The sequence below is a fragment of the Malus sylvestris genome, chromosome 12 (assembly GCF_916048215.2).
Source record: "Malus sylvestris chromosome 12, drMalSylv7.2, whole genome shotgun sequence".
NCBI classification, from domain to species: Eukaryota; Viridiplantae; Streptophyta; class Magnoliopsida; order Rosales; family Rosaceae; genus Malus; species Malus sylvestris.
In genome coordinates this window covers 5,204,513-5,231,470 of record NC_062271.1, presented here as the reverse complement: position 1 = coordinate 5,231,470, position 26,958 = coordinate 5,204,513, and the positions used below count along the sequence as shown (strand labels likewise).

Here is a 26,958-nt window from a genome sequence, read left to right as displayed (position 1 = left end):
CCGTCTAAATTTTGTGAGTAAAAACATTAACCGTCTAGCTTGATGATGCACTTTGTCACTAATGCTGCATTTTGTATGTGAATTGATGTTGCACCTGCCTATTGTCTGTAAATTAATTATGGAACTATTTTTTGTTTGTAAATTAATTCTGCACATAAATATGTTATGTTAAAAAAAAAAAAAAGGAATATGCATCTACCTTGTGTGTTAAAAATAATTATGCATCTACCTTGTCGTTAACAACCAATTATGCATCTACCTTTTTTGCTAAGTGATGTTGCATCTACCTTGTTTGCTAAGTGATGTTGCATCTACCTTGTGTGTTAAGTGATGCTACATCTTCCTTTTGCATCTAATTTGTCATTTATATGACTTCATATTATTTTATTAAAAATTATACTCATTATCGTTTTTTTTATGAAAATGCCGCCAAAAGAAAAACATTCATCAACCAAAAAGAAATCAGCTCAAAAACCTCATGTTGCAAAGCTTCGGGCAATAGATGAGAACTATGCTCAAATAAGACTGAATATCATGGCCTTTACAGAATTAATACAAGAGCTCAAGCCAAATTTTGATGAAAAACCAGAAGTCTTGGCATTCATATATAAGTCATCTTTTGGGAAACTTATGAAAGCAAATGTAAAGGGTGAATTACAAATGAAGAAATCAGACTGGGATGTCCTATATATTGTGAACTGGTATGACATTGAAAAATGAATGTTTAAATTCAAAAATGGATATAGCCAAGTAAATGCTGATGATGTCCAACACATATTTGAGATTCCAAATCGAGATAGAGAAGCCCCTCCGTCAACAAGAGACATAAGAATCCTGAAGCCAAAAGAAAACAGATTTGTTGATAAATACTTCTAAAATTGGCAAGAATCGGTAGAAAAGAAATTGCACGCACAATTAAAGTTGCATTTGACATTGGGACAAAAGAAGGAAATGAAGATGCAGCCTGTCTTATAATTCTATTTTTGCTCAACACAAATATGCTTGGGAGCTCAGCAGGCAAACTCCCTTGAAGTTTGGCCAAGAATTGTACCTCCATTGATAACATAAAACAATACAACTGGGCCAAAGAAACAGCAAGATACTTGATGGAATCAATTGATAGAGCACAGAAGAGTAAAAGAGATAAACAACCAACCATCAGTGGCGCTATTGTACTTTTCATGGTAAGTAAACAAAAACTAATTAAAAAAAAAAACTTTTTTGTGTTATTTTACAAGGGGTAAAATGCGATTTAACCCCTGAACTACTACCCAGTTGAAATTGACCCCCTGAACTATTTTTTTTTAGTAAATTTACCCCCTGAACTATTTAAAATCAGCCAATTAACCCCTTGACGTAAGATTCCATTTATCATTCCATCAAATTCAAGGGCAAATTAGTCATGTCATCATCAATTCTTACTTATTAATGATAACTACCAATAAAATTATAACAAATTGACACAACATAATGTGTAAAACATATAGCATATTAAGAAAACATAAAAAAATCGAGCGTTTACATACATTTCTCATTGTCATTACACATTATTTTGTATCCATATGTCATAATTTTATTGGCGGTTATAGTTGACAAGTAAGAATTAATGATGAAAAGACTAATTTGCCCTTCAATTTAATGAAATAGTGGATGGAATCTACCGACAAGGGGTTAGTTGGCTAATTTCAAATAGTTCAGGAGTTAATTTACCAAAAAAAAAAATAGTTCAGGGGATCAATTTCAACAGGAGTAATAGTTCAAAGGGTCAAATAGCAGTACCCTTTTACAAAATCTCTAATAAAAAAAAAATTTTATTCTGTCTACGATATTGGATTTGTGATCACAACCAAATCATCAAACCAATATAAGAAAAGGAGAAACGCTTGCCAACAACAGTTAAGTGAGATTTGTCAGTTCTTCTTGAAAAAAAGGGTAAATTACACTTAACCCCTCAAGTTTGGGTGTAGTTTCAACTTCTTACAACATCTTTAAAACATTTCAATCTCATACTTTAATTATTATTTCATTGCAATTTCAAACATCTGTTAGTTAATCCGTTAATTTGACCGTTAAGTGATGAAGTGGCATGTATTAAACTACCTGCAATAAATATAATTAAATATTAAATAAATTGCTTAAAAACTGAATTAAAACAAAGTGGGTCTCACCCATTTTTTCTTTCCCTCTGCTTTTTCTCTCTCCAGTCTTTCTTTTTCTCTCTTCGGTCTCTCCACTCATTTGCTCCTCCATTTTAAAAAACTAGCAATCTATTTTTCAGAAGCAGAACTCGTGGTGATGGAAATTGAAAGGCGGAAGGAGTTTAAGAGAACAGCGCAACATGCCCATCCTCACCCACATCTCCCTTCATCTTGATTATTGTACGCGGCCATCAGATTAGATATAATCGACCCATTTGAGGAGGGCTTGTCCTTGGCGATCTTCTCCACACCTGATTTAGCACCCCAAACTTGTTGACGACCTCCTCGCCACCATCCACCAAATCCCACCTGATTGGTACTTCGTTCTCTAAATGGCCCGACCTAGCTCCACAAACCCGACTCATACTGGCCCAGTTTGAGAAACTCAGGACCCTTTTGGAACCTGGAAATAACCAGTTTGCTTTCTCTTAAGAGACTTTATGTCTCGTTAAAAAAGCATGGTCCATACTATCGGACCCGGAGAAGAAAACCCAATTCACAAACAGGTCTGAGCAAGGGAAAGAAAGTGGAAAACATATAGAGGGGAGAAATTATGGGTAATGGGAAAAATGGCGGTGGGTAGAATGGGAAAAAAATATTCTAGATTGTGTGTCCGTACTTGATGAGCCATAATTGCAAGGGTGGTTGTTGTTGGGATTGTGGCTATAGAGTCCACCGATGATGAAGGGGGTCTTCTGGTGGCGCCAGAAAACTGGAAATTGGAGAAATTAGTGTGATGTACACGAACCCAACAAGGAGTCCTGATGTGGGGGTCGATGAGTCTTGATTTCTTCAAATACACACTGCACTGGCACGAATAACCCAATTAAATTTGGGAAAATGATGGGTGAATGGGAGAGAAATGAGAGATGGGTGAACGAAGGAGACGAGGGCCCAATTTTTTTAATTTACTTTATAACTAATTTTTATTTAGGTAGATTGCCACGTCAATAAAAAATAGGCCCTTCATTTGTCACGTCATCACTTAACGGTCAACTTAACAAATTTTTTAATGGTTATATAAAATTGAAATAAAATAATAAGTAATGTATGAGATAGTTTTAAAGATGTTGTATGAGGTTGCAGTTGCACTCAAACCTGATGAGGTAAAATATAATTTACCCTGAAAAAATCTATAAGGAAGCAAATGAAAATTTGGAGATAAAACTGATATTGCATGTACTTTTGTGTAAAACATGATTCTGCATTTTTTTAGGAAAAACAAAAAAGTATAAAAAACAAACAGTATCAACAAAAATCATAAAAAAGGAGTAAAAATATAGTTTATATTTGTGTAAAACTGGTTATACATGTGTGATTCTACATGTACCTATTGTGTGTTGTTTTCAAACAAAGTATCAAAAAACTAACTCTTAAAACTTTCACAGATGGACAATGCAAAACCAATTGAGGATTCAGTTGAACAAGGATAAAAAATGATGATGATGATGATGATGACTTTGTCGATCCTCCACCTGCATCAGAAAAGAGGAGATTAGAAAAATAAGTAGCCAAGAAGGAGCCAAAAGCTAAGAAAGCTAAAGCAGAAAAAAAAATATTAGTGCTTGAACATGCAGAACCTGAAGAAGATCAAACTGTACTAGGGTCTAAGCAAGTAGCCAAGAAAGATAAAGCAGGAAAAAATTTGGTGCTTGAACATGAAGAACCTGAAGAAGATCAAAATGTAAGGGGACATGCATAACCTCCATAAGATGATCAAGTTGTTGAAAAAAAAAAACAAGATGCTGATGATGATGAAAGAACCATATCAAATGGGATGGCAAAAATTAATGCTCAAAATGAAAATGATGATGACGTTCAACAACAAGAAGAAGATGATGAAAGAATAGTTTCAGATGTTCCGGAAAAAGTTGATGATCAAACAATGATGAGGATGTACAAATGACACTAGTTGCATGGAAGATAAAAACGCAAAGCCAAGAGAAGTTCCAAAATCAACGAAGACCAAACAGACAAAATGGTAAATCCAAAAACAAAAACTAATTCTGCTTGATTTTTATGTGTATGTTTTATATAAACTGATGAGTTTGCATAAAATATTAAATGTCATCAACTGAATGATTGTGGTGTAATTGATGCTGCATGTTGATTATGGTATAAATGATGTTGCATCTAATTCTGGTATAACTGATGTTGCATGTTAAATCTGATATAAGTAAATGATGCATGCTAATTCTTTTATAACTGATGTTGGATACTAATTCTTATATAAAAGCAACGTGAGTTGCGCGAAAAATCAAATGAACAAACGTGAGTTACGCGAAAAATCTTTATACCTTTTCTAAATCACAAACACTACACAATACTTGTATTCGACACAGAGAAGATGCATTTCAATTTTTACAACTCTAAAAAAAAAACCTTCAAGAAGGTGAAACAAACATGCACAATGACAATGCATATAAAGTGGTAAGTCTAAATTCAGTATCGCTTATTTTTTCAATACTTTCCTATAAAGTTTTCAAACCTATGCTTAATCTGTATGAAGGTCCAAATGATTAAAGAATGGTACAACAATAGATACAGGTTATTCCATTTGCCATTGAATGAAAGAGAAAAAACAACAAATGACTACATGCGAATAAGCCTTACAAATGCAACTTTTGAGATGGATGAAGTTTGAGCTGGACTTCTAACATTTAAATTGTTATGAACCTTGATGTTTAAAATTACATTATTATAATTCACTTTTGTGATATTACAAATGTTTTTTGAATGTTACATTTCTTTTTGAAACTATTCATTGCAAAATGTTACATAGCTTTTTCAATTTATTTATTCATTTTCTCCATTATAGAAAATTTGCGAAATTGGGAATAGCAAGTTTCTTACTGCCTTTTTCAATAACTCCTTGTTACAAAAACATGAATTCAATGCTTAAAATGATTCTTCATAAATTGGGAAACCAAAAATTGTTAAAATACAAAAAGTGATGCTGTATACAAAACAATAACCTGATTCTGCATAAAAATCAAAAATTGATTTTGCACAAAAATAACAAAAATTGATCTAATAACAAAATTCAAAAAAAAAAATACAAATTATCCAAAACTAAAATAAATACAAAAATCAAATTAAAGCCTGACATGTCTGCTTGTTGTGTGTGAAGTCTAATGACAATGATTGCATCTTACACTACACATCTTGTCTCATTTTTAGACTTATAATAATGAATTTGTGGTTTACCACCTTGTTTCCTTGTAAGAGGGGGCTTAACAGGAGCATTTATTAGATCAAAAGTGAGCTTGTTCAAGTCAGAAACTGGAACGATATGAAACTGATAGCTTAGCTTATAAGAAGAAACTTTTCAGTAGTCATCCATAAAATCCTCAATATCATGATGATCATGCAGAATAACTTGCAAAGCATGAGCACAAGGAAATCCTTTATGCTTCCATTGAACACATGAACACTGATGTTGATCCAACATAACAACAAAAAGTTCATATTCCCCGAACCTCAAATACATCATCATATGACCTACTAACAATACCTCTAAGATCAATTTTATTTTTTGAACATAAGAAAGAAAACCACTTTTCTGAAACACGCCTCCTATCGGACATCATGACCATCAACTTAAGAATAGGCATGTGATGCTCTTCGAAATCATTGCGTTAAATGATTATGCAGTTCCATTACTCATTTTGCCCCACCGATTTATCAAAAAATGTAAAATAGAACAATGCTCTTTAGGAAGATCATCTAAAAATGAATTAGAAATATATCTGCTAACACTTCTCATTTTCTCAATATTCTTATCAAAATCTTCAACACTATATGCATATGCACAATTTTTGAAATACTCACATAACTGATCCTTCAAAAACTTATTACATGCGCATTGTCTCTCTAAATTTTCCCTCAAATGTATAATGCAGAAACCATGAGAAGTAGTAGGAAAGTACTTTGGAATTGCATTCAAATCCCATGATGTCGGTCATTAATGAATGTGATCTTCCTCCTTTGGTAATTTAATATTCAAGCCAAATGTTTAACAAACTGCGTCCAATTGTCTTCATTTTCTATGTCAACAATACCATAACACAGGAAAAATCTCTATATAAAAAAAATAATAATTATATCACAAAACAAGTTCTGCAAATAAACATAATTGATTATGCATATTAATAAACTCATGTTGCACTTTAATAACAAATCTATAGAGAAAGAATAAACTGAGTCATTAATAGTTCTTTGTAAAACAGATGTTGCACAAATGATAATAAAAAAGTAGAAATTCTTAAACGTATATGGGGGTTCCCCCAACCCATAAATTGATTCATAATCCATTGTACATTAATAACTGATGCTACACATTAATAAACTGATGTTGCACTTTAATAAACAAAATCCATACAAAAAGAATAACTTAATTCTCCAAAATAAATAAATATTGAAATTCAAAACAATATCACAAATATTTAATTTATAACAATTAAAAAAACTTACCATTATTTGCATTTTTAGCACAACAACCAAGAAGAGTACCGGTATATCTTCCCTTCAAAAAAGTACCATCAAGGAACAACATTGGTCTACACCATCAGAATCCTTTAACACAAGCTCCAAAAGATATGAATAGTGTACTTGAAAACAAAACCAACCTCAATAGAGTATTGTGTAAGTTTTCTTCGAAACTTAACTGCACCATCTTCATAACTTTGACCCTCATAAGAAATATAATTGTGCCACTCATTTGTTGCATAATGGTGAGGTCCATGAGAGCCACACTTACCTAAATATTGGTTCTCATCTCAATTACTAGTAGTTTCACTTAGACAAACATATGACATACTACTAGTAGGAACAACAAACATCTCATTCTTAGCATGAATATAAACATCAACAACTGGATTTGAAATCAAATTATTCACCAATAGAAGCGTCTGAATATCTTCGTTGCATTCTAATAAACAGTTTGGTTCGCCTCTGAATAATGAGTATTTCAACAAAAAGTCTCATGATGACAAACTTGGAAGCCTAAAAGTTAATTATCCACACAAATCCCCATAACTAGAGTGCAAATAAAGCGACACAACTACTGCACAATTTTCATACACACTTCAACACCTTAACAATGAACATGATCCACCAAAAAAAAACAAAAACATAAAATTAAACTGATGCAGCACATAAATAATTAGATATATACATTCATTTCAAAATGTAAATCTAATCATCAATAAAAACGGATGTTGCACAAAGGTTTCACAATGATAAACTTAAGAAAAATCTGTAAAATTGATGTTGTACAAAAATTCTGTAAAATTGATGCTGTACAAATATTTTGTAACATTGATGCTGCACAAAATGCCAAAATGATTAATAATCCATTAACTGGTTGCTAATTCATTGTTCATTTAATAAACTAATGCCAAGTGTGACACGCCCCGATCCCGATAATTCCCCGAATACCAGGATAGGCATGTGCTGGCCGACACCCGAGGGTGACGAAAGCCATTTATTGAGTGCAAATGCTGAAAACAACGAATTGATAAGGTTTATAAATATAAAAGAGTAAAGAGTATGCATTTAAGGAACGTGTTCAAAGCACACATCTAATCTAGAACACTAAAAGAACAATATAAAATTGAATGAATAAAAAAATAGGTCCCACACCAAAAGAACCCGAAGACGCCGATGCGTAAGTGCCTTGACGTCGGGATTGTATGCCTCAATTCTAAGTCCTGAAGGGGGCGCAAAACAAATATGAGTGGACCAATTTGATATATATATATATATATATATATATATATATATATATAATAAAGCAATTATCAACGTACTAACCCCCAGGTTTTATGAAAACACAAATATAATGATAAACATAGGTTTTTCGAAACCTAGCATGTCGTACAGTGTCTCAAATCATAACTTGTATATATAATAATTACTAGTGAATTGTCCGATAACCCCCAGGCCCCATGCCGGCTCCCCATCTCTTAGCTTACAGTTGGAGGAAAATACACTTCAGGTCCCATGCTGGCTCCCCATCCCTGTGCTAAATAGCCAGAGGAAACACACTTTAGGCCCTATGCCAACACCAAACCGTCGCTCGGGACGGACAGGAATCTATCCCTACGTCCTGTAGCGGAAAGGACCACTAGGTAAGTACAAAACCATTGAACATATATATATTGAAAAGCAACTTCATAGTATAAAGTCATCCATCATCTATACTATAAAGAGGTGTTCTAAACATGTTCTAAATATCATATCGTCATCCATCAGATATTCTATAAGAACACGGGTTATAGGAAAAATAGTAATAATTCAAACTAGCCTCAGTAAGCATGTTATCTCATAAAACGTAGTCATCAAATCATGCTTCTCATGTATGCATTTCTATTATCAAAACATGCATTTTTAGAAGGGGTCCACTCACAGTACTTCGCCGTCGAAGAGCCACGTAATTGACGAAGACAGAAATGCCACTATAATTGCCCCTAAGCACATAAATGGTACATTTAGTCAAACTCTACTCAAACGATTGAATTTGGAAAAACGGACGTTGGAAACGGATTCAGAACGTCGAATTATGCTAAGAAAGGTCTTGGATAAATTTCGTAAAATGTCAACAGAATATCCCTAGAATATTCCAGAGAATATTTCCTGGTGGAATATTCCACATAAAGGGTTTGAGTTTAGCTAATTAGGTGAGCTAAGTTTAGAGGAGAGAGCTTAGGGCCCTGGTTCAAAAGGCCCGAAGGCCTTCAGCTTAAGGGTTTTGGGTTTTTAGATAAAAAGGCTTAGGGCCTTAGCTAAATTTGGCCCAAAGGCCTTTAACTTAAAACAATTAATAAAATAAATAATAAAAACTGAAATGGGTTTTGGGTTGGGTTCGGCAGGAAAGGCCCAAAGGCCTTTTGTTGGTGGGTCGCTGGATTCAAAGGGAGGAGATGGCCGGATTTCGGCCGGAGAATTCCCAAGCTCCGATGGAGCTCAAAACTCAACCAAAACATGTCATTCAATATACCAAATTGAAGCCCCGAAGGTATGGAATCGAAATATACCCTTGGTTCTCATCATCATGGCTGGAGTTGGCTGGAAAATGGCCTGGAAGGCACGGGTTCGCCGAGAAAACTGGGCTTTCCGCCAGAATTTCTGGGCAACCTTTAAACATCCATAACTTTGTCAATACTCAACGAAATCGAGTGAAACAAAAACAAAAGTTGTAGCCCTCGAAGAGACGAAGAGAATGGTACCTTGTATGATGTCTAACTCGCCGTGGTTTGGCCGGACAACGCCTCAAGAGCCGCGGAGGTCGTCGGAAACTGGGTAAGATTCAAACGGATATAACTTCTTCAATACTCAACGAAATTGGGTGGAAAAAAAAAGGAAAGTTGTAGTACTCAACGAGGCAAAGAGATTGCTACCTTGCACCCCGGCCAACTCACCTTGGTTTAGCCGAATATTTCCTCGAAAGTCGCCGGAGTCGTCGGGGGAGACATGGGTGTTCTCTGGGTGTCCCGGAGCTTCGCCGAGATGGGGGAGAGAGAAGAAAGTTCCAGAGGTGATGGTGGTGAGTGGTTGCTGCTTGGGTGTACATATGTATGTGTGTGTGTGGCGCTCGGGCAGATGGAAGGAGAGAGTACAGAGAGAGAGTTGAGAGAAGAAAGAGGGAAAAAGAGAAGGAGAGAAAGAGTGAGACTGAGAGAGAGAGATGGAAGGCTTGGACCCGGGGGACAACAAACAAAAGTGGGCCCCTTGGCACACCTATTAAGCCCCAAAAACAATTTTAAAAGCAAGATAAACTCAAACTTTTTGAAAATACAATTTAAATTAGGGGTGGGTGTAACAATCTACCCCCCTTAAAAGAATTTCGTCCCCGAAATTTAAAATCACCTACTAAATTGAAATACTCGAAAATAGTAAGAAGAATATATGTATAAAGAGATATCAAGTCAGAGTGGGTGCATCAAAGAGAATATGCCACACCGTCGCAAGCGGGTTGCAAAATCCTCTATTATGCCTCAAAGCTCTTACTTTCTTCCCCATCAATGTAAAAGTAGAAAACATACTTTAATAAGATATAAAGTCAAAAACATAAAATAGCTTAAGGTTGATAGTAAGTATACAAAATACGATAACGTCAAAATAGATATGTACTAACATATAGGTTGAAAATTCGTGCTGAACTTAAAATTGAAAACGGAAAACACTTTCCTCAAAACATTGTAACGACAAAAAACAAATAACTAAATTAAAAGAAGTTAAAGTACTTATATTGAAAATCAAAACTGAAAGATGAGAGTGGGTCTCGCCCAAGAATTCGTAACCTCACGTACCCCGAGAATAGATGCGTCTTTGGGTCGAGCCCCAACGATAATAAATATGTAACCACTGCTGAAGACAGGTCTTCCTGCCCACTTGCTTAATGAACCCAACAAATACGCTATCGATATCACAGTCTGCAGCCCACAATATCGACCACACATTTGTTGTCTCGATAAGCAAGTAATAATTTCCTGAGGATGCACATTTCCACACGTCATAAATTCGATCCTCCGAATACCAGTTCACAATACTCCCCTGCCAACTAGTGTTGTAAGTAGAAACTCTCGTACCATGTCACAAAAGTGCCATACCCAAATCGAACAAAACCAAAAACTGTTGTCTTAATGATTCCATCTAGCACCAAACACACTATCCTCCTCAATTCTTCCAAATTCAACCAACTACTCCAGAGTTATGCCAACAAAGAACCCGTTTGAAAACTGTACCTTGGGATTCAAGAGACGTGGCTACCATGTTAGTAATAGACTAAAAGCTCAAATCAGGCAAGCAGAAAACGAGAAGTCACCTTTCCCAACAAGCAGTATTTCTTAAGAAGTTGTTGCAATGCTCAATCCACCTTTCCATTTTTGCTTAGTTGCAGATTTCTAGTCAAACAAGATCAATGTTGGTGGAAAGAAGAATGACTCGCGGTAATCAACCTAAACACCCCATGAGAGCACACACCATTCGAGAAAAGTGTAAAGATCTTCCGATTCTCACCTCAACTACGTTGTGGTGCCATTCCAGAGTGCACCAAACAGATCTGCTAGAAGCATTTCAACATCCACATACTCACAACAATAAAGTTCAGAAGTGAAGCAGTGGAAAGATGCGTTGAGACGAGCACATATCGTTAGAAAAAGACCGATGTGATGCCTATGAATTATAGTAAGATGGTGATACAATCCACTGACCTTCTGTACTAAAACCTTCATCCAACTCTTACTAAAAGACAGCTCAAACCTCAAGCTCATATGCTCGCGAACCAAAGGATCCTGGTGCGAGGTAATGGAAAGCTGCGTTGAGGCGAACACATCACTTCATTGAAAAGGTCTATTATAGTACGATATGATGGTGATGAATTGCAGCAGGATAATGAATGGTAACCATTCAAATCAGCGTGAAGATAGTGATACAATCTGCTGATCACTTGCACTACAATCTTCACCAGTCTCTTACCAAAAGACGGTTTGAATATCATACCCACATGGAACTCATACTGGTAAATATGGTAAACTTGTGAAGAGGTTATGCCCCAAATATTCCTATTCGAACAATAAGAATTGGGCGCACACTTCCACTGAATCGATAGATTATGAATTCCTCACTGATTGAAAGAGAAACCATGTCGAGAAGGCTAAAAGAACACTAAAAAATTTGAGGGTCAAAACAAGTATATTAAAATCTAGGGTACAAGATATCGAGATTTGAACTAGAAACCATGACGAGAACAAACATTTTTTTATTTTTTTTTTTTATTTTTTTTTTTGTTCCGGCAAGATCTAGTTACATTGAGAAACAAACAAGCGAAGGAAGGTAAAGATACAAAAATAGAAGTCACTGTTTCTGATTATTTGGTAAATCATCATAGTAAGATCAACTGATTTCTTAGCCAAAAGGAAATAGGTCTAAGCTCAAGAATAGTTAAGAACTGTCAATAAGATTTAACGAGGCCAAAGACATTTCGAAAATTCACAATACTTTGTGAGAGCTGTTTCAACATTAAAAAATTAAACATAGAACCTATGAATCAATAGAATGACGAAGAACAAAGATATGAAGCAGTTTGCGCATGCATGCAGTGGCACGATTAGCTACCTTAAAGTGATACCTCTGAGCAAACCAAAGCTCAATGAGTCCAAAGAAATTCAGAGCAAAGCTCGATCTTCGTACAATGATGAATATGGTGGAATCTCAAGCCATTACACACCTAGTACCAAACCCAGGTGAAATTCAAGGAGTCTGTTTATCCAACCCAGACTGGATCTTCATCATCCAAATCCAACTACAACAACAACAAAAATTGCAACTCCGTTTGGAAATTGGTGAGAATAGCGTCTGCTACCGAGGAGTTTCCCAAGAAAAATAATTAATGTAAACAAAGTCAACACTCAAAGAATTTGACGTGAAGCTGACGGTCAAAGGTTAGGGAGCTTGACTTCGTAGTTGGAGTAAGCAAGAAGGCAATCGATAGAACAATCGCCGAGAATTGTTCTAAAAATCCACACGAATTTCTTCAGTGGTAATGAGTTTGAGAACATTGATTTGCTCCCACCAACTACCACTTACTAACCGTCATCACAACTAGCACTTACTCGCTTTCTCTAACACACACTTTGAAAGTTTCGAGTAATTTCCAAAAGATACAACTATGCCCGCCATTCCTAGGGAACGCATGTCGCAAAGTGATATCACCATTTCAGGTTTCTAGTTGGTCTTAACCAGCTTGTACCGTCAAGATTTTCCGTTTTCCAAGATTTCGATGTAGAGCCGACTCTGCCTGCAATTCCTAGGGAACGCATGTTGCAGAGTGGCATCGCCATTTCGGATCTTCAGTTGGTCTTGACTAGACTTCCTCAAACTGAGATTTCTAAAACACGTCGCTTCTAATTAACACCGACTTTGCACACCATTCCCAGTGAATGCATGCCGCAGAGTATCGATCTGATGTTGAAAGTCGTCCAACAAATCACACACGTCACCGATGAGGCACAATCCCGACATGAATTTCTTGTATTTCAACCAGAATGTGACAATTCAAACAGAGAAAGGTTTGCACAATTGCGCCGAATGGCATAAACTTCGAAAGTCTTGACATCTAAATGACGTCAAAACCGACACGCTACTAGAGTAAGAGAAGATCCTAAGTATGCTCTGAACAAAACCTCACTCTGATACCAATCTGACACGCCCCGATCCCGATAATTCCCTGAATACCAGGATAGGCACGTGCTGGCCGACACCCGAGAGTGACAAAAGCCATTTATTGAGTGCAAATGCTGAAAACAAGGAATTGATAAGGTTTATAAATATAAAAGAGTAAAGAATATGCATTTAAGAAACGTGTTCAGAGCACACATCTAATCTAGAACATTAAAAGAATAATATAAAATTGAATGAATAAAAGAATGGGTCCCACACCAAAAGAACTCGAAGACGCCGATGCGGAAGTGCCTTGACGTCAGGATTGTATGCTTCGATTCTAAGCCTTGAAGGGGGCGCAAAACAAACATGAGTGGACCAATTTAAAATATATATATATATATATAATAAAACAGTTATCAACGTACTAACCCCCAAGTTTTATGAAAACACAAATATAATGATAAACATAGGTTTTCCGAAACCTAGCTTGATGTGCAGTGTCTCAAATCATAACTTGTATATATAATAATCACCAGTGAATTGTCTGATAACCCCCAGGCCCCATGCCGGCTCCCCGTCTCTGAGCAGACAGTCAGAGGAAAATACACTTCAGACCCCATGCCGGCTCCCCGTCCCTATGCTAAATAGCCAGAGGAAACACACTCCAGGCCCTATGCCAACACCAAACTGTCACCTGGGACGGACCGGAATCTATCCTTACTTCCCGTAGTGGAAAAGACCATTAGGTAAGTACAAAACCATTGAACATATATATATTGAAAAGCAACTTCATAGTATAAAGTCATCCATCATCTATATTATAAAGAGGTGTTCTAAACATGTTCTAAATATCATATCGTCATCCATCAGATATTCTATAAGAACATGAGTTATAGGAAAAATAGTAATAATTCAAACTAGCCTCAGTAAGCATGTTATCTCATAAAACGTTTCATAAAACGTAGTCATCAAATCATGCTTCTCATTTATGCATTTCTATTATCAAAACATTCATTTTTAGAAGGGGTCCACTCACAGTACTTCGCCGTCGAAGAGCCACGCAACTGACGAAGATAGAAATGCCACTATAATTGCCCATAAGCACATAAATGGTACATTTAGTCAAACTCTACTCAAACGATTGAATTTGGGAAAACGGACGTTGGAAACGGATTCAAAATGTCGAATTACGTTAAGAAGGGTCTTGGATAAATTTCGTAAAATGTCAACAGAATATCCCTAGAATATTCCAGAGAATATTCCCTGGCAGAATATTCCACATAAAGGGTTTGGGTTTAGCTAATTAGGTGGGCTAGGTTTAGAGGAGAGAGCTTAGGGCCCTGGTTCAAAAGGCCCGAAGGCCTTCAGCTTAAGGGTTTTGGGTTTTTAGATAAAAAGGCTTAGGGTCTTAGCTAAATTTGGCCCAAAGGCCTTTAACTTAAAACAATTAATAAAATAAATAATAAAAACTGAAATGGGTTTTGGGTTAGGCTCGGCAGAAAAGGCCCAAAGGCCTTAGGTTGGTGGGTCGCCGGATTCAAAGGGAGGAGAAGGCTGGATTTCAGCCGGAGAATTCCCAAGCTCCGATGGAGCTCAAAACTCAACCAAAACATGTCATTCAATATACCAAAATTGAAGCCCCGAAGGTAAGGAATCGAAATATACCCTTGGTTCCCGTCATCGTGGCTAGAGTTGGCTGGAAAATGGCCTGGAAGGCACGGGTTCGCCGAGAAAACTGGGCTTTCCGCCAGAATTTCTGGGTAACTTTAAACATCAATAACTTTGTCAATACTCAACAAAATCGAGTGAAACAAAAATGAATGTTGTAGCCCTCGAAGAGACAAAGAGAATAGTACCTTGTACAACATCTATCTCATCGTGGTTTGGCCGAAAAATGCCTCGAACGCCGCGTAGGTCGCCGAAAACTGGGTAAGATTCAAACGGATATAACTTCTTAAATACTCAACGAAATTGGGTGAAACAAAAAGGAAAGTTGTAGTACTCAATGAGACGAAGAGATTGATATCTTGCACGCTGACCAAATTGCCTTGGTTTGGCCGAAAATTTCCTTGAAAGTCGCCGGAGTCGTCGGGGGAGACATGGGTGTTTTCTGGGTGTCCCGGAGCTTCGCCGAGATGGGGAGAGAGAGAAGAAAGTTCCAGAGATGATGGTGGTGAGTGGTTGCTGTCTAGGTGTACATATGTTTGTGTGTGTGTGGCGCTCGGGTAGAAGGAAAGAAAGAGTGCAGAGAGAGTTGAGAGAAGAAAGAGGGAAAGAGAGAAGGAGAGAAAGAGTGAGACCGAGAGAGAGAGAGATGGAAGGCTTGGACCCGGGGGACAACAAACAAAAGTGGGCCCCTTGGCACACCTATTAAGACCCAAAAACAATTTTAAAAACAAGATAAACTCAAATTTAGTGAAAATACAATTTAAATTAGGGGTGGGTGTAACAAAGTGATTCTTTATGATTATGTAAAACTAATGCCAAAGAAAATTTAAATATAAAACCAAAAGAACAACTTACCTTCGAACAAACTTGAGAGATAAACTTCAGAGAGGACCAAAAATAGCAGAGAAACAAAAAAAGAAATTGAATGATTCGAATAGAAGAGAGTAAATCTAAAGCTATATTTCCGTCAATCTCCGCCGATCACGTTTAACAAAAAAGGGAAAGGTAAATATGTAATTCCGTTTCTAACGGAAAAATAGGACATGATGTCATCTTACACTGGTTTAAAAAAATGTCCCTCCTTGAAATATTTAAAAAGTGTAATCTCAATATATAATTAAGTATTGAAATTATTCTCTAAGTGTAATTTTTCCTTAAAAAGTGAAAGTTTAAAAGTAAAAATTACGTATTCAAATTCCATTGTTTTTTAGGTTAACCAAATAAGAAAATTCATAATTAGAAAAGAAATTCATAAATTCTGAAAAATTAAATTTCGTCATTTCAATTTCCGTCATTTTAAAATTACTTAGTAATTTTAATTTCCTCATTGAAATATAGTTGACACATTGGTCCAATAGAAAGAAAGGGAACAGAGGATGAGAACGAAGCGGTTGCGAAGGCCATAGAAAGAAGATGTCGTAGAGTGGGGCACCATGATACCATATAAAAATGCATATCTTTATATATAAAGTCAACAACCCCTTTTAGGGTCACGGGCTTCACCAAAAACCACTGAACATATTTATATTGAAAAACAACTTCGTAGTATAAAGTCATCCATCATCTATACTACAAAGAGGTGTTCTAAATATGTTCTAAATATCATATCGTCATCCATCGGATATTCTATAAGAACATGGGTTATAGGAAAAATAGTAATAATTCAAACTAGCCTCAGTAAGCATATTATCTCATAAAGTACTTTATAAAACATAAATATTAAATCATGCTTTTCATGTATGCATTTCTATTATTAAAACATGCTTTTGAAGGGGTCCACTCACTGTACACCGATGGTGCAAAGCTTTACCAAAAAGGTATAACGGAATCACCGTTAATAATTTTACCTATTCACATAAAGGAGTACCTTTAGTCAAACTCTATTCAAACGATTGAATTAGGGAAAACGAACTTCAAAAACGAGTTCAGGACATCGAAATTAGCCTAGGAGAGGTCCTGAACGAAATCCCGAAAAGTCAACTCAAAAAGTCAACATTGACCGTTTACCGGTCAAAGTCAAAGGCAACTCTGACAGTTGACCGAGTCAACAGTCAGAGTCAACTGGTCAAGGTCAAAGTCAGATTGGGCTTAGGGTTTTGGGTTGGGCCGAAAGGCCTTAAGGGTTTTGGGTTTTAAACTAAGGCTAATGGGTTTGGGAATGGGCTGAAAACCCAATTCAGATTGGCCCAAGGCCTAATCTGTTTGGGCTAAACACACACGGGCCTACTGCCATAAATAGAAAATGGCCCAAGGCCTTATTTCTATAAGAGAAAATAAATAAAACCTAAAAAGGTTTTGGGTTTTGGTCACGGGCGTCGAGCCCTGAAATATAGTGGCCCAAAGGCCTTTGGTCCTAAAACAACTAACAATTACTAAAACAATTAAAATGAAACTGGGTTAGGACCTGGGCTGGCCTCACCACACGGGCCTAAGGCCCGTTTGTCCCTGAAACAGCATGGAGGGCCAGGCCTCGCTGGAAACGAACACCGGAGCTTCAACAGCTTCGATCGACTGCAAACAGGGGTTTTAGACCCCGATCTAGGTACCAAAACGAAAAGCAAGACGAGGGGAGTGTTTTTATACCTTCCTTTCGTCGTGGAACGGCCGGAGATGGCCGAAAAATCCCTCGATACTCCCGAGTTCGCCAGAGATGGGTGTGCTTACACCCGCCTTGAATTCGTCCTACAACCTCCCAAAATCACGAAATACACTCATTTAAAACTCATTCACCATATTCTAGGACGAAAAATGGAAGGCTTGGAGCTTACCTCACCGGGAAAAATAGAAACTCGCTGGAGTTCCTTTCCAGGTTTCTGGGTTCGCAGCACGGGACAGAGGGAGAGAGAAGAACGAGATGGTGATGATGAGTGATGCTTCTTCCTCACCCAGGTGCGATGGGTGTGTGCATGCGTGTGCGGTGCAGAGAAGAGGGAGAGAAGTGAGAGATGAGAGAGAGCCGAGATGGAGAGAGAGACAGGACATACAAGAAAACAGAAAAGAAGAAGAAAGAAGGAAGAGTTCACAGGGGGGGACAGAGAGAGAAGAAAGAAATTGCTTGGGGTGCTGCCACATGGCAGCTTGAAAAATAAAAAGAATCCAAAGCTTAGATCCTGATAGGGCAGTCAAAGAGAACCAAATTGATATATTAAAAACGTTGAGGGGTTAAATTACATCAATATTTTTATAACTAGGGGGTGGGTGTTACATTTTGGGGTCATGGGCTTTATCAAAAAGTTTTGGACAAAAATGCCCCCCCCCAAACAAAAAAGTTCAAAAGGAACCGAAATAATGTAGGGGTATTTTCGTCATATAAACAGTGTTTTTTAATTTTTTTTTTTTTTTTGTACAGTTTTTTTTTAATTTTTTTAATTAGTACCTCACAATAAGCTACAAATAATGTAATTCAATTAGTTGTTTATTAAATATTATTTTCTCTATTTTTAAACACGTTCAAAACATTTTAAGAGGCGGGTAGTGCCGGTTCTAAAAAAGTTCTTTTGAATAAGCATAATAATGTGATTCAATTAGTTGTTAAATGATTTTTTTTTTTTAACAAACGATATTATCTACACTAAGAGTGAGGGGTGCTAAAAATACAAATGCTTATATTTATACAATGCATATGCTTGGTGTACAAGTAAGTATCTCATTCTAAGAGTGAGATATAAACTTCATAACGAGATTACAACGTCAAATCCTAATACAGTTGATTTTGACAAAGACTCCTCTAACACTCCTATCTCGCTGTCCTTCTCTTTCACTGTTTCACTCGTCTCTCAGCTCCACTGATACGATTGCTTACTGCTCGACAGCAATGGCGATCAATACTCCTGCAACGTCATATGTACGTATGCTTATATTTATACAATGCGTATGCTTGGTGTACAAGTAAGTATCTCATTCTAAGAGTGAGAGATAAACTTCATAACGAGATTACAACGTCAAATCCTAATACAGTTGATTTTGACAAAGACTCCTCTAACACTCCTTCTCTCTCGCTGTCCTTCTCTTTCACTGTTTCACTCGTCTCTTAGCTCCACTGATACGATTGCTTACTGCTCGACAGCAATGGCGATCAATACTCCTGCAACGTCATATGTACTTGGTGTACAAGTAAGTATCTCATTCTAAGAGTGAGAGATAAACTTCATAACGAGATTACAACGTCAAATCCTAATACAGTTGATTTTGACAAAGACTCCTCTAACACTCCTTCTCTCTCGCTGTCCTTCTCTTTCACTGTTTCACTCGTCTCTCAGCTCCACTGATACGATTGCTTACTGCTCGACAGCAATGGCGATCAATACTCCTGCAACGTCATATGTACTTGGTGTACAAGTAAGTATCTCATTCTAAGAGTGAGAGATAAACTTCATAACGAGATTACAACGTCAAATCCTAATACAGTTGATTTTGACAAAGACTCCTCTAACACTCCTTCTCTCTCGCTGTCCTTCTCTTTCACTGTTTCACTCGTCTCTCAGCTCCACTGATACGATTGCTTACTGCTCGACAGCAATGGCGATCAATACTCCTGCAACGTCATATGTACTTGGTGTACAAGTAAGTATCTCATTCTAAGAGTGAGAGATAAACTTCATAACGAGATTACAACGTCAAATCCTAATTCAGTTGATTTTGACAAAGACTCCTCTAACTCTCCTTCTCTCTCGCTGTCCTCTTTCACCGTTTCACTCGTCTCTCAGCTCCACTGATACGATTGCTTACTGCTCGACAGCAATGGCGATCAATACTCCTGCAACGTCATATGTACGTACCGACTCCTCCTCTACTTTTTCTGTCTCGTTTTTTCATTAAATTTCTGCTTCATTCTTCGTTTTTTATCGCCGAGGGTTCCTTGTTCTACCCGGCATTTTCAAGCCTGCTTGAATTTTGAAAATTCACTTGTTTACAGTAGTTGATTTGCTAGGGTTATGATTCAGTAGATTAGGGTTACTGGGTTAGGGTTAGGTTTTTTGTCGATCAGAGCTCTGATTCTGTTTGTCTTTCCAGCAGCAAGAGGACGAAGCACTCCACTACACTATTATAAAGGTAAAGCTTTCTAGTATCCTGTTTTCACCATTGCTTGTTCGGATGAGCTAGTACAGTCATTTGGTGTTTAGTGATATGTTTAGGTTGCTCGAGATAAGGACCTGGCAGAACAAATTGGAAGGGATATATATTTTGACCTTGTTGATCATGACAAAGTTCGTAAATTCCGTATTCACAAACAAATGCCCTTTAATCTTTTCAAGGTACACTAGTACAGGCTGACTTTTGAGGGAAAAAAAATTATGAATTCTGCTTTATTGATTATTAGAATTTCTAATTTGGAAATGGCTAACAGGAGGAGGTTGCAAAAGAGTTTGGCATACCAGTGCAGTTTCAGCGTCTCTGGATTTGGGCCAAGAGACAAAACCACACATATCGCCCCAGTCGACCATTGACACCTCAGGAAGAATCGCAATCAGTATGTACTTCACTGATTATGCCACTGCTCCTTGTTCCTTTCGTAATTCATGAACTTGGATGTATTACAATTAGTATGTACTTCACTGATTAAGCCCCCTTAAACTCGGAGGCACTGCTCCTTGTTCCTTCGTAATTCATAAATCTCATTTTGTCTGAATTTTTGCTTTGCTGCGTCCGACTCTGAACTTTTCAAGTTTATGAACTAATGATGTACGCTTATGTCCAACACTGAAGTTTTCAAGTTTATGAACTAATGATGTACGGTTATAACTTATAACTGTCAATTTCTCTGGCAAAATTGGATTTTAAAAAGTTCTTAATGCATATTCCGATGCTCATTATGCTTCCAGTATTAGACGAGGCATTTTAAATGAAGTTGTTATAGTACAGAAAAGGTTGATGGGCAGTGATAAACATTTGCTCTCAGATTTTGAAATGATTGATAGTGTTTAAGCTGTACATCGGTGCCAAGAAGAGCTAATGATGACCCCTGTGTTTTACAGGTTGGACAATGTAGCAAGGTATCAAATAACATGCTAGAGTTGTTTTTGGAAGTAGAGTTTGGGCCGGTAATCCAGTCTTACTATATTCTTGTTATTGCCTGTGTTCTGAGGCTTATTGTGGTTCCAATTGCTTTATGAAAGACATCATTTCTTACATTTTCTTGCTTGTATAAACTCTCCAGAATCTACATCCTATTCCTCCTCCTGAAAAAACCAACGAAGATATCCTGCTTTTTTTTAAGCTTTATGATCCTGAGAAACAAGAAATACGGTATGGCTCTTTCTGCTCAGCCAAATAGTTCTCCTTTGACTCATGTTTGCTGATTTAAGTTTCTTTTCTGTTTCCAGTTTTGTTGGCAGGCTTTTTGTGAAGAAATCTTCACAGCCAGTAGATATTTTAGCAAAGTTGAATCAATTTGCTGGTTTTCCCCTTGATGAAGAACTTGAAATTTATGAGGTTGTTTCACATTAATTTCGTAGCATCAGCTGTGTCTTTAACTTAATATATATACGTACATGTAGAATGTATATGTAAGTTTATAATTTGCTGCATGCTTCGCTTTACCATTCTTATACAAAAACTAATGTATGTGTTTGTCCTACATTCAGGAAGTAAAATTTGAGCCTGTTGTCATGTGCTATCGCATTGTTAAGATGTCCTCGTTTCAGTCGAACCTGGTAATTGTTGCTATATTGCATGCTTGGTATGTTGTAAATATGTGTTTAAGGTTTACGCTTTTATAGGTTTGTGGGTAGTTAATCTGTTGCTTTGCTTTTCCAGATTGGAGATGGGGACATTATATGCTTTCAGAAATCTACTCCGCTTGAAATGGCCATATACCCTGATGTTCCTTCATTTTTGAACTATGTGCACAATCGCCGGGTACAGGCTGCGGAATTTTTTTTTCTTTTTCTGTTTTAGTTTAAATTAGATGTCGCACTTGGTGCGATGGCAAGTGCCTTCGCCCATGAGCGGTAGGTCTCGGGTTTGAGACTTGGGAGCAGCCTCTCCATAAATGGGGGTAAGGCTAGCCGACATTCACCTCTCCCAGACCCTGCGTAAAGCGGGAGCCTTGTGCACTGGGTACGACCTTTTCTGTTTTAGTTTAAATTAGATTTCATTATTCCATCAGTGGTTTTTCACCTCCTTTTACTTCGTTGTCAGTGTTTTTTTATTTTATTTTTATAATTGTATTTTGTTAAATGTTAAACCTAACGATATTGAATGATTTGATGCTATACAGCTTGTTCATTTCCATACTTTGGAGAAACCGATGGAGGAGGGTTTTTGTTTAGAATTGTTAGTACTTAATCATTGTCCCTCATAGTTGGACTGCCCATCTTTGTTTTATTATTTGGTGCTAATGCTATAACTGTTTTTTTTTTCTTTGTTGTTTTCTAGGTCAAAGCTACACACTTACGATGATGTGGTGGAGAAATTAGCTCACCACATTGGTTTGGAAAGTCCCACCAAAATCAGACTCACTGCACATAACTGCTATTCTCAACAACCTATGCCCCAACCAATAAAATATCAGGGAGTAGAGCATTTAACAGAAATGTTGACTCATTACAACCAAGTAAGTGGCATCGTACTGAGCTTCCTCTGTTGTTTTACTCTCACTCTCATAAGCGTCCTGTTTCGTGGCCCGGGGGTGCTAATTACGCTTTTCCTTCTATAGAGCTCTGATATTTTGTACTATGAAGTCTTGGACATTCCCCTGCCAGAATTGGAAAGGCTAGGCCTAAAAACTCTAAAAATTGCTTTTCATCATGCTACAAAAGATGAGGTCCGTGTGAATATTTGGTCGGCATCTTATGCTTATGGACGATTGTGCACATCATAATCTTGTGTAATTTGTTTACAGGTGGGGATTTACAGTATTATATTGCCCAAACAGAGCAATGTTGGGGATGTGATTAATGTACTTAAAACGAAGGTGAAGTTTCTCTCTATCTATGCATTCCATGTATTATCCATCACTTCCCATCTAAAAGTTTCTGCCAATCGTATGAGAAGTCCTCTGTGCGTTTTCAGTTTTTCATTGTTTGTTCAGGAATGCTAATGATGCTATGATACATTACTTTAGCGCTGCAGAGCTTGTAAAAATATGTGACCTTTAATTGAAAACTAGTCTTTTCCCTCCCTTCTACTGGTTTTTGTACTTTCTGTCTCTTATAGTTGCCAATAATGGATACACTCAACTTACAGTGGTGATCATAACTTGACAAAATTGGTAGAAATTGTTATCGCCTCCTCTTAAACAGTTTCTTATAACGGATATTTCTCAAAGTGTGGTGTACCTGAAACAGGTAGAGCTGTCTCATCCAAATGCAGAACTCCGACTGCTTGAGGTTTTCGATCACAAGATCTACAAGGTAATTACTACTGGTATGCCTGACGTATCAGCATGTTAGCTATTTTTTTTCTGGTCTCAAGTGATTGTAGCCTGGCCCATTTGTGATGCTGATTCGTATCATGATGCTTTTGCATATTTTCCATAAGGATCTTATTGTATCGGAATCCCTTATACTGTATACGACTGATGTAATTTTGTCTGATGTAGCACTCATAATTCCTTGTGTTCTATTTCAGATCTTCTCAAACAGTGAGAAATTTGAGAATATTAATGACCAGTACTGGACTATTCGTGGAGAGGAGGCAAGTCCTTTTGCCTCTTCTTTATTTAGTTTTATTTTGAAGAGTTTCTAGTTTTATTCTGTTGAAAAAAATTTATATAGTTTTATGGGCAAGATTTGTAATTTTGTTTGTTTTCCCTTTCCCAGCCGACCCCGCTAAGTGTGTAAGGCTTGGTTGTTGTTTTTTTGTTTTCCAGTTCTGGATTAACATCCCTTATATTGTACAGGATTGAATTGGATTCATATTGTACCTCTGTTGTTCATGCAGCTGTCCTTTTTTCTTTCTTTCTTGTGTATCAGATTCCAGAAGAAGAGAAAAACTTGGGTCTCGATGATATCTTGATTCATGTTTACCACTTCACGAAAGTCACTGTATTGAACCAGACGGTAGAAGTAAACTATTTGACTACTGTTAGAGGTTTCACCCAAATACTGTTCATTTTTCGAATCGGTCTTATATTCTTATTATTTGTACATTTTACAGCAAGTAAAAAATTTTGGGAAACCCTTCGTCTTGGTCATCCATGGAGGGGAAACTTTAGCTGAAGTTAAAATAAGGATACAAAATAAATTGCAAGTCCCGGATGAGGAGTTCTCAAAGGTACTTGAGGAAAAAGAGTGTTCCTTCGCTAGTATAAATGATCTTTTATTTTGCTTCCTTGTCGATTTCCCCATTTGTTGTGCAGTGGAAGTTTGCATTCTTGTCACTTGGTCGTCCAGAGTACCTGCGGGATTCTGACATTGTTTCCAGCCGATTTCAGGTGTATCTACGGTCTATCGCAACTCATGTCCCCCTTTCTTTTACATTATGTCTGCAGGCCAATCTAAACCATGTTTATGGGTATTGCCTAGGTGGATTTCTTTTTTAACTTCCAACATTTGAAATTTTGTTTTCTTCAGAGAAGAGATGTTTATGGTGCATGGGAGCAGTACCTTGGGTTGGAGCACTCTGATAAAGCTCCTAAGAGGGCTCACGCAGCAAATCAAGTAAGTGCTGTTGTAAATATTTCTTTTCCGACCTCTATTTGCCAGGCAGAGCCAACTCCACAAGAAGACGTAAGAATCCGACCGAGCCCACATTCATTTTTTTTTAAATTTAATCTTCGTACTGATCTCTGGACTCTAATGCAGGCTGCCCAAGAAACCTTAGAGTCCATGGCGTCTAATGTCGGCAATGTTACAGCTAGCAGAGAAATGCAAAATGGTGACCTGGATGGCCCTGCTTCTCCAGCAGTTGATCGAACTCTGAGAAGACTTTCTGCTGCAGAGGATCTATTGAAGTCCACTTCAGCCAGAGAACCATCAGTAGAGACTTTGGCTGCATTAGACACTGTGAGCCGCTATGCAAGGAGCAGCCTAGACACTCTCAGCACGAATGGGGCATATGAGGAGTTCAAAGCAGCCGTGAAACTCTTGACTGAACAAGGGATGATCCATTCAACGATCACTTCCATGCTCAAGGATCTTCTTTCGTCTTTGGAGGGTGAAATGCCGAAGTATGTGGCTGCAGTAAAAGAGCTTGCCCAAGCTGAAAATTTTGCAGTCGAACACGAAGATATAAAAGTTAAAATGGGACTGGCCATGCAGATATGCCAAGAGAGAAAAGACATTGTGGCCAATTATGATGCCAAGGTTACAGAACTTGAGGCTGAACTGGCGCGAGTTAATGCCCAACTGGCGCAAGTAAAGACGGAACGAGCTGAGGCAATGGCGAATCTAGAAACTGCCGTGGATGAAATGGAACCTCATAAGCAGAGGTTTGCAGATAGCTCTTTAAAATCTGAAAACTTGATCGTGAGGCAGGCTACCTTGACATTACAAAATTGTGGCTCTGTTGGAATCTGGGCCGTCCTACAAGATGTGCTGAAGAAGTACTTTAAGTTTTAGAAATATTTGCTTTTGTGAATAAACCCATTCGTGGCTCAAAAGTTTGTATGAACACGCAAAGAAGTGAACAAGTCGTGCAAAATTCAGCTAGCTTGTTTCGTTACATTGCTCGAGTTTGAGTGGGAAGCAAGGTGATTGTGCTGATGGGTATTTTCGTTTACGCTCCTACCCCTCGTTTGGTAACTCCGAAAAAAATTGTGTTTTTGGCTTAATCTGCACCCTGCTAAAAACGGACATTTGTTTAACAACCACACTTTGTCTAACCAACTCTTTCTTGCGGAGTAGCAGCGGCCGATCAACCTCATGGTAGAAGGAATTGGCAGAGTATGCAAGCTAGACTTGGATGTCAAAAGTCCAAGATTTAATAAATTGACGAAGGAAAAACCAACGTTTGTGGTCGAGTCAGTTGGATCTCATGTCCGTCATGATAGGATTTTGTACCTAAACCAGTCGCGCACTCAATAGGGTTACTATTTTTGTTGGTTAATGGCACTTAGTTTCGCCAACTCCAATAGCAATCAAACGCGACACCAAATGATTCAGCTATAACCTTTTCATCATGTATTAATTATGTCATTTCATAATCCAAATAGATATATGGAAATGAAAAATGCTCAAGGTGAATTCAAAATTGTGCCCATGTAAGCAAAAAATTGGCCCACCCAATGCGATCTGAAAAAAGTAGGAATTAATTTCACAAGGTCTATTCCCACACTCCTTTAGTGTAGATAAAAAAATAAAAATAAAAAACTTCCAACAATTGTCTAAATTGATGTACTAATTAATCTAGAATACTAAAAAGAATAATATAAAATTGAATGAATAAGAGGATGAGTCCTACACCGAAAGGACTTGAAGATACCAATGCGGAAGTGTCTTGACGCCGGGTACGTTTCGAATCTAAGTCCTAAGGGGCGTAAAACAAACATGAGTGGACCAAGTTGATATATATATATATATATAAAATAAAACAGTTATCAACATACTAACCCCCAAAGTTTTATGGAAACTAATAGCATAATAAGTAACAGGTTTTCCGAAAACCTTAGCATGCCATAAAACTTCTCATGAAACATATCTCGTATATAGTGTGCTAACTAGTAGTATCAGTGTTGTCCGAAGGCATATAGAACTCTTCCTTCAGAAACTTCCTTCACAAGTGTCAATCACCCGCAGGCTCCTACAATACCCACCCGAAGGCATATATAGTATCAATCACTCGAAGGCTGTAACAACCCTTCCCGGGATTTACGGAACAAAAAAGGTAATTTTGTATTTTCACTAAGTTTGGGGATATTTTTCCTTTTAAAAAATTGTTTTTGGGTCTTAATAGGTGTGCCAAGGGGCCTACCTTTGTTTGTTATCCCCTGGGTCCAAGCCTTTCATCTCTCTCTTGGTCTCACTCTTTCCCTCCCTCTCTCTCT

The 26,958-nt window shown here is 37.4% G+C and overlaps 1 protein-coding gene across 1 annotated transcript in view; it reads left to right on the top strand.

The window, feature by feature from the left end:
* Window positions 1-25,637, top strand: part of LOC126594359 (ubiquitin C-terminal hydrolase 13-like) — a 55,477-nt gene extending 29,840 nt beyond the window's left edge. The window contains exons 24-32 of the mRNA XM_050260650.1: window positions 22,690-22,797; window positions 22,876-22,947; window positions 23,321-23,386; window positions 23,604-23,669; window positions 23,948-24,040; window positions 24,132-24,248; window positions 24,334-24,408; window positions 24,548-24,634; window positions 24,779-25,637. Coding sequence (XP_050116607.1) covers window positions 22,690-22,797; window positions 22,876-22,947; window positions 23,321-23,386; window positions 23,604-23,669; window positions 23,948-24,040; window positions 24,132-24,248; window positions 24,334-24,408; window positions 24,548-24,634; window positions 24,779-25,534 — 1,440 coding nt within the window. The 3' untranslated portion in view covers window positions 25,535-25,637. The remainder of the gene's footprint in view (window positions 1-22,689; window positions 22,798-22,875; window positions 22,948-23,320; window positions 23,387-23,603; window positions 23,670-23,947; window positions 24,041-24,131; window positions 24,249-24,333; window positions 24,409-24,547; window positions 24,635-24,778) is intronic.
* Window positions 25,638-26,958: the final 1,321 nt, after the last annotated feature.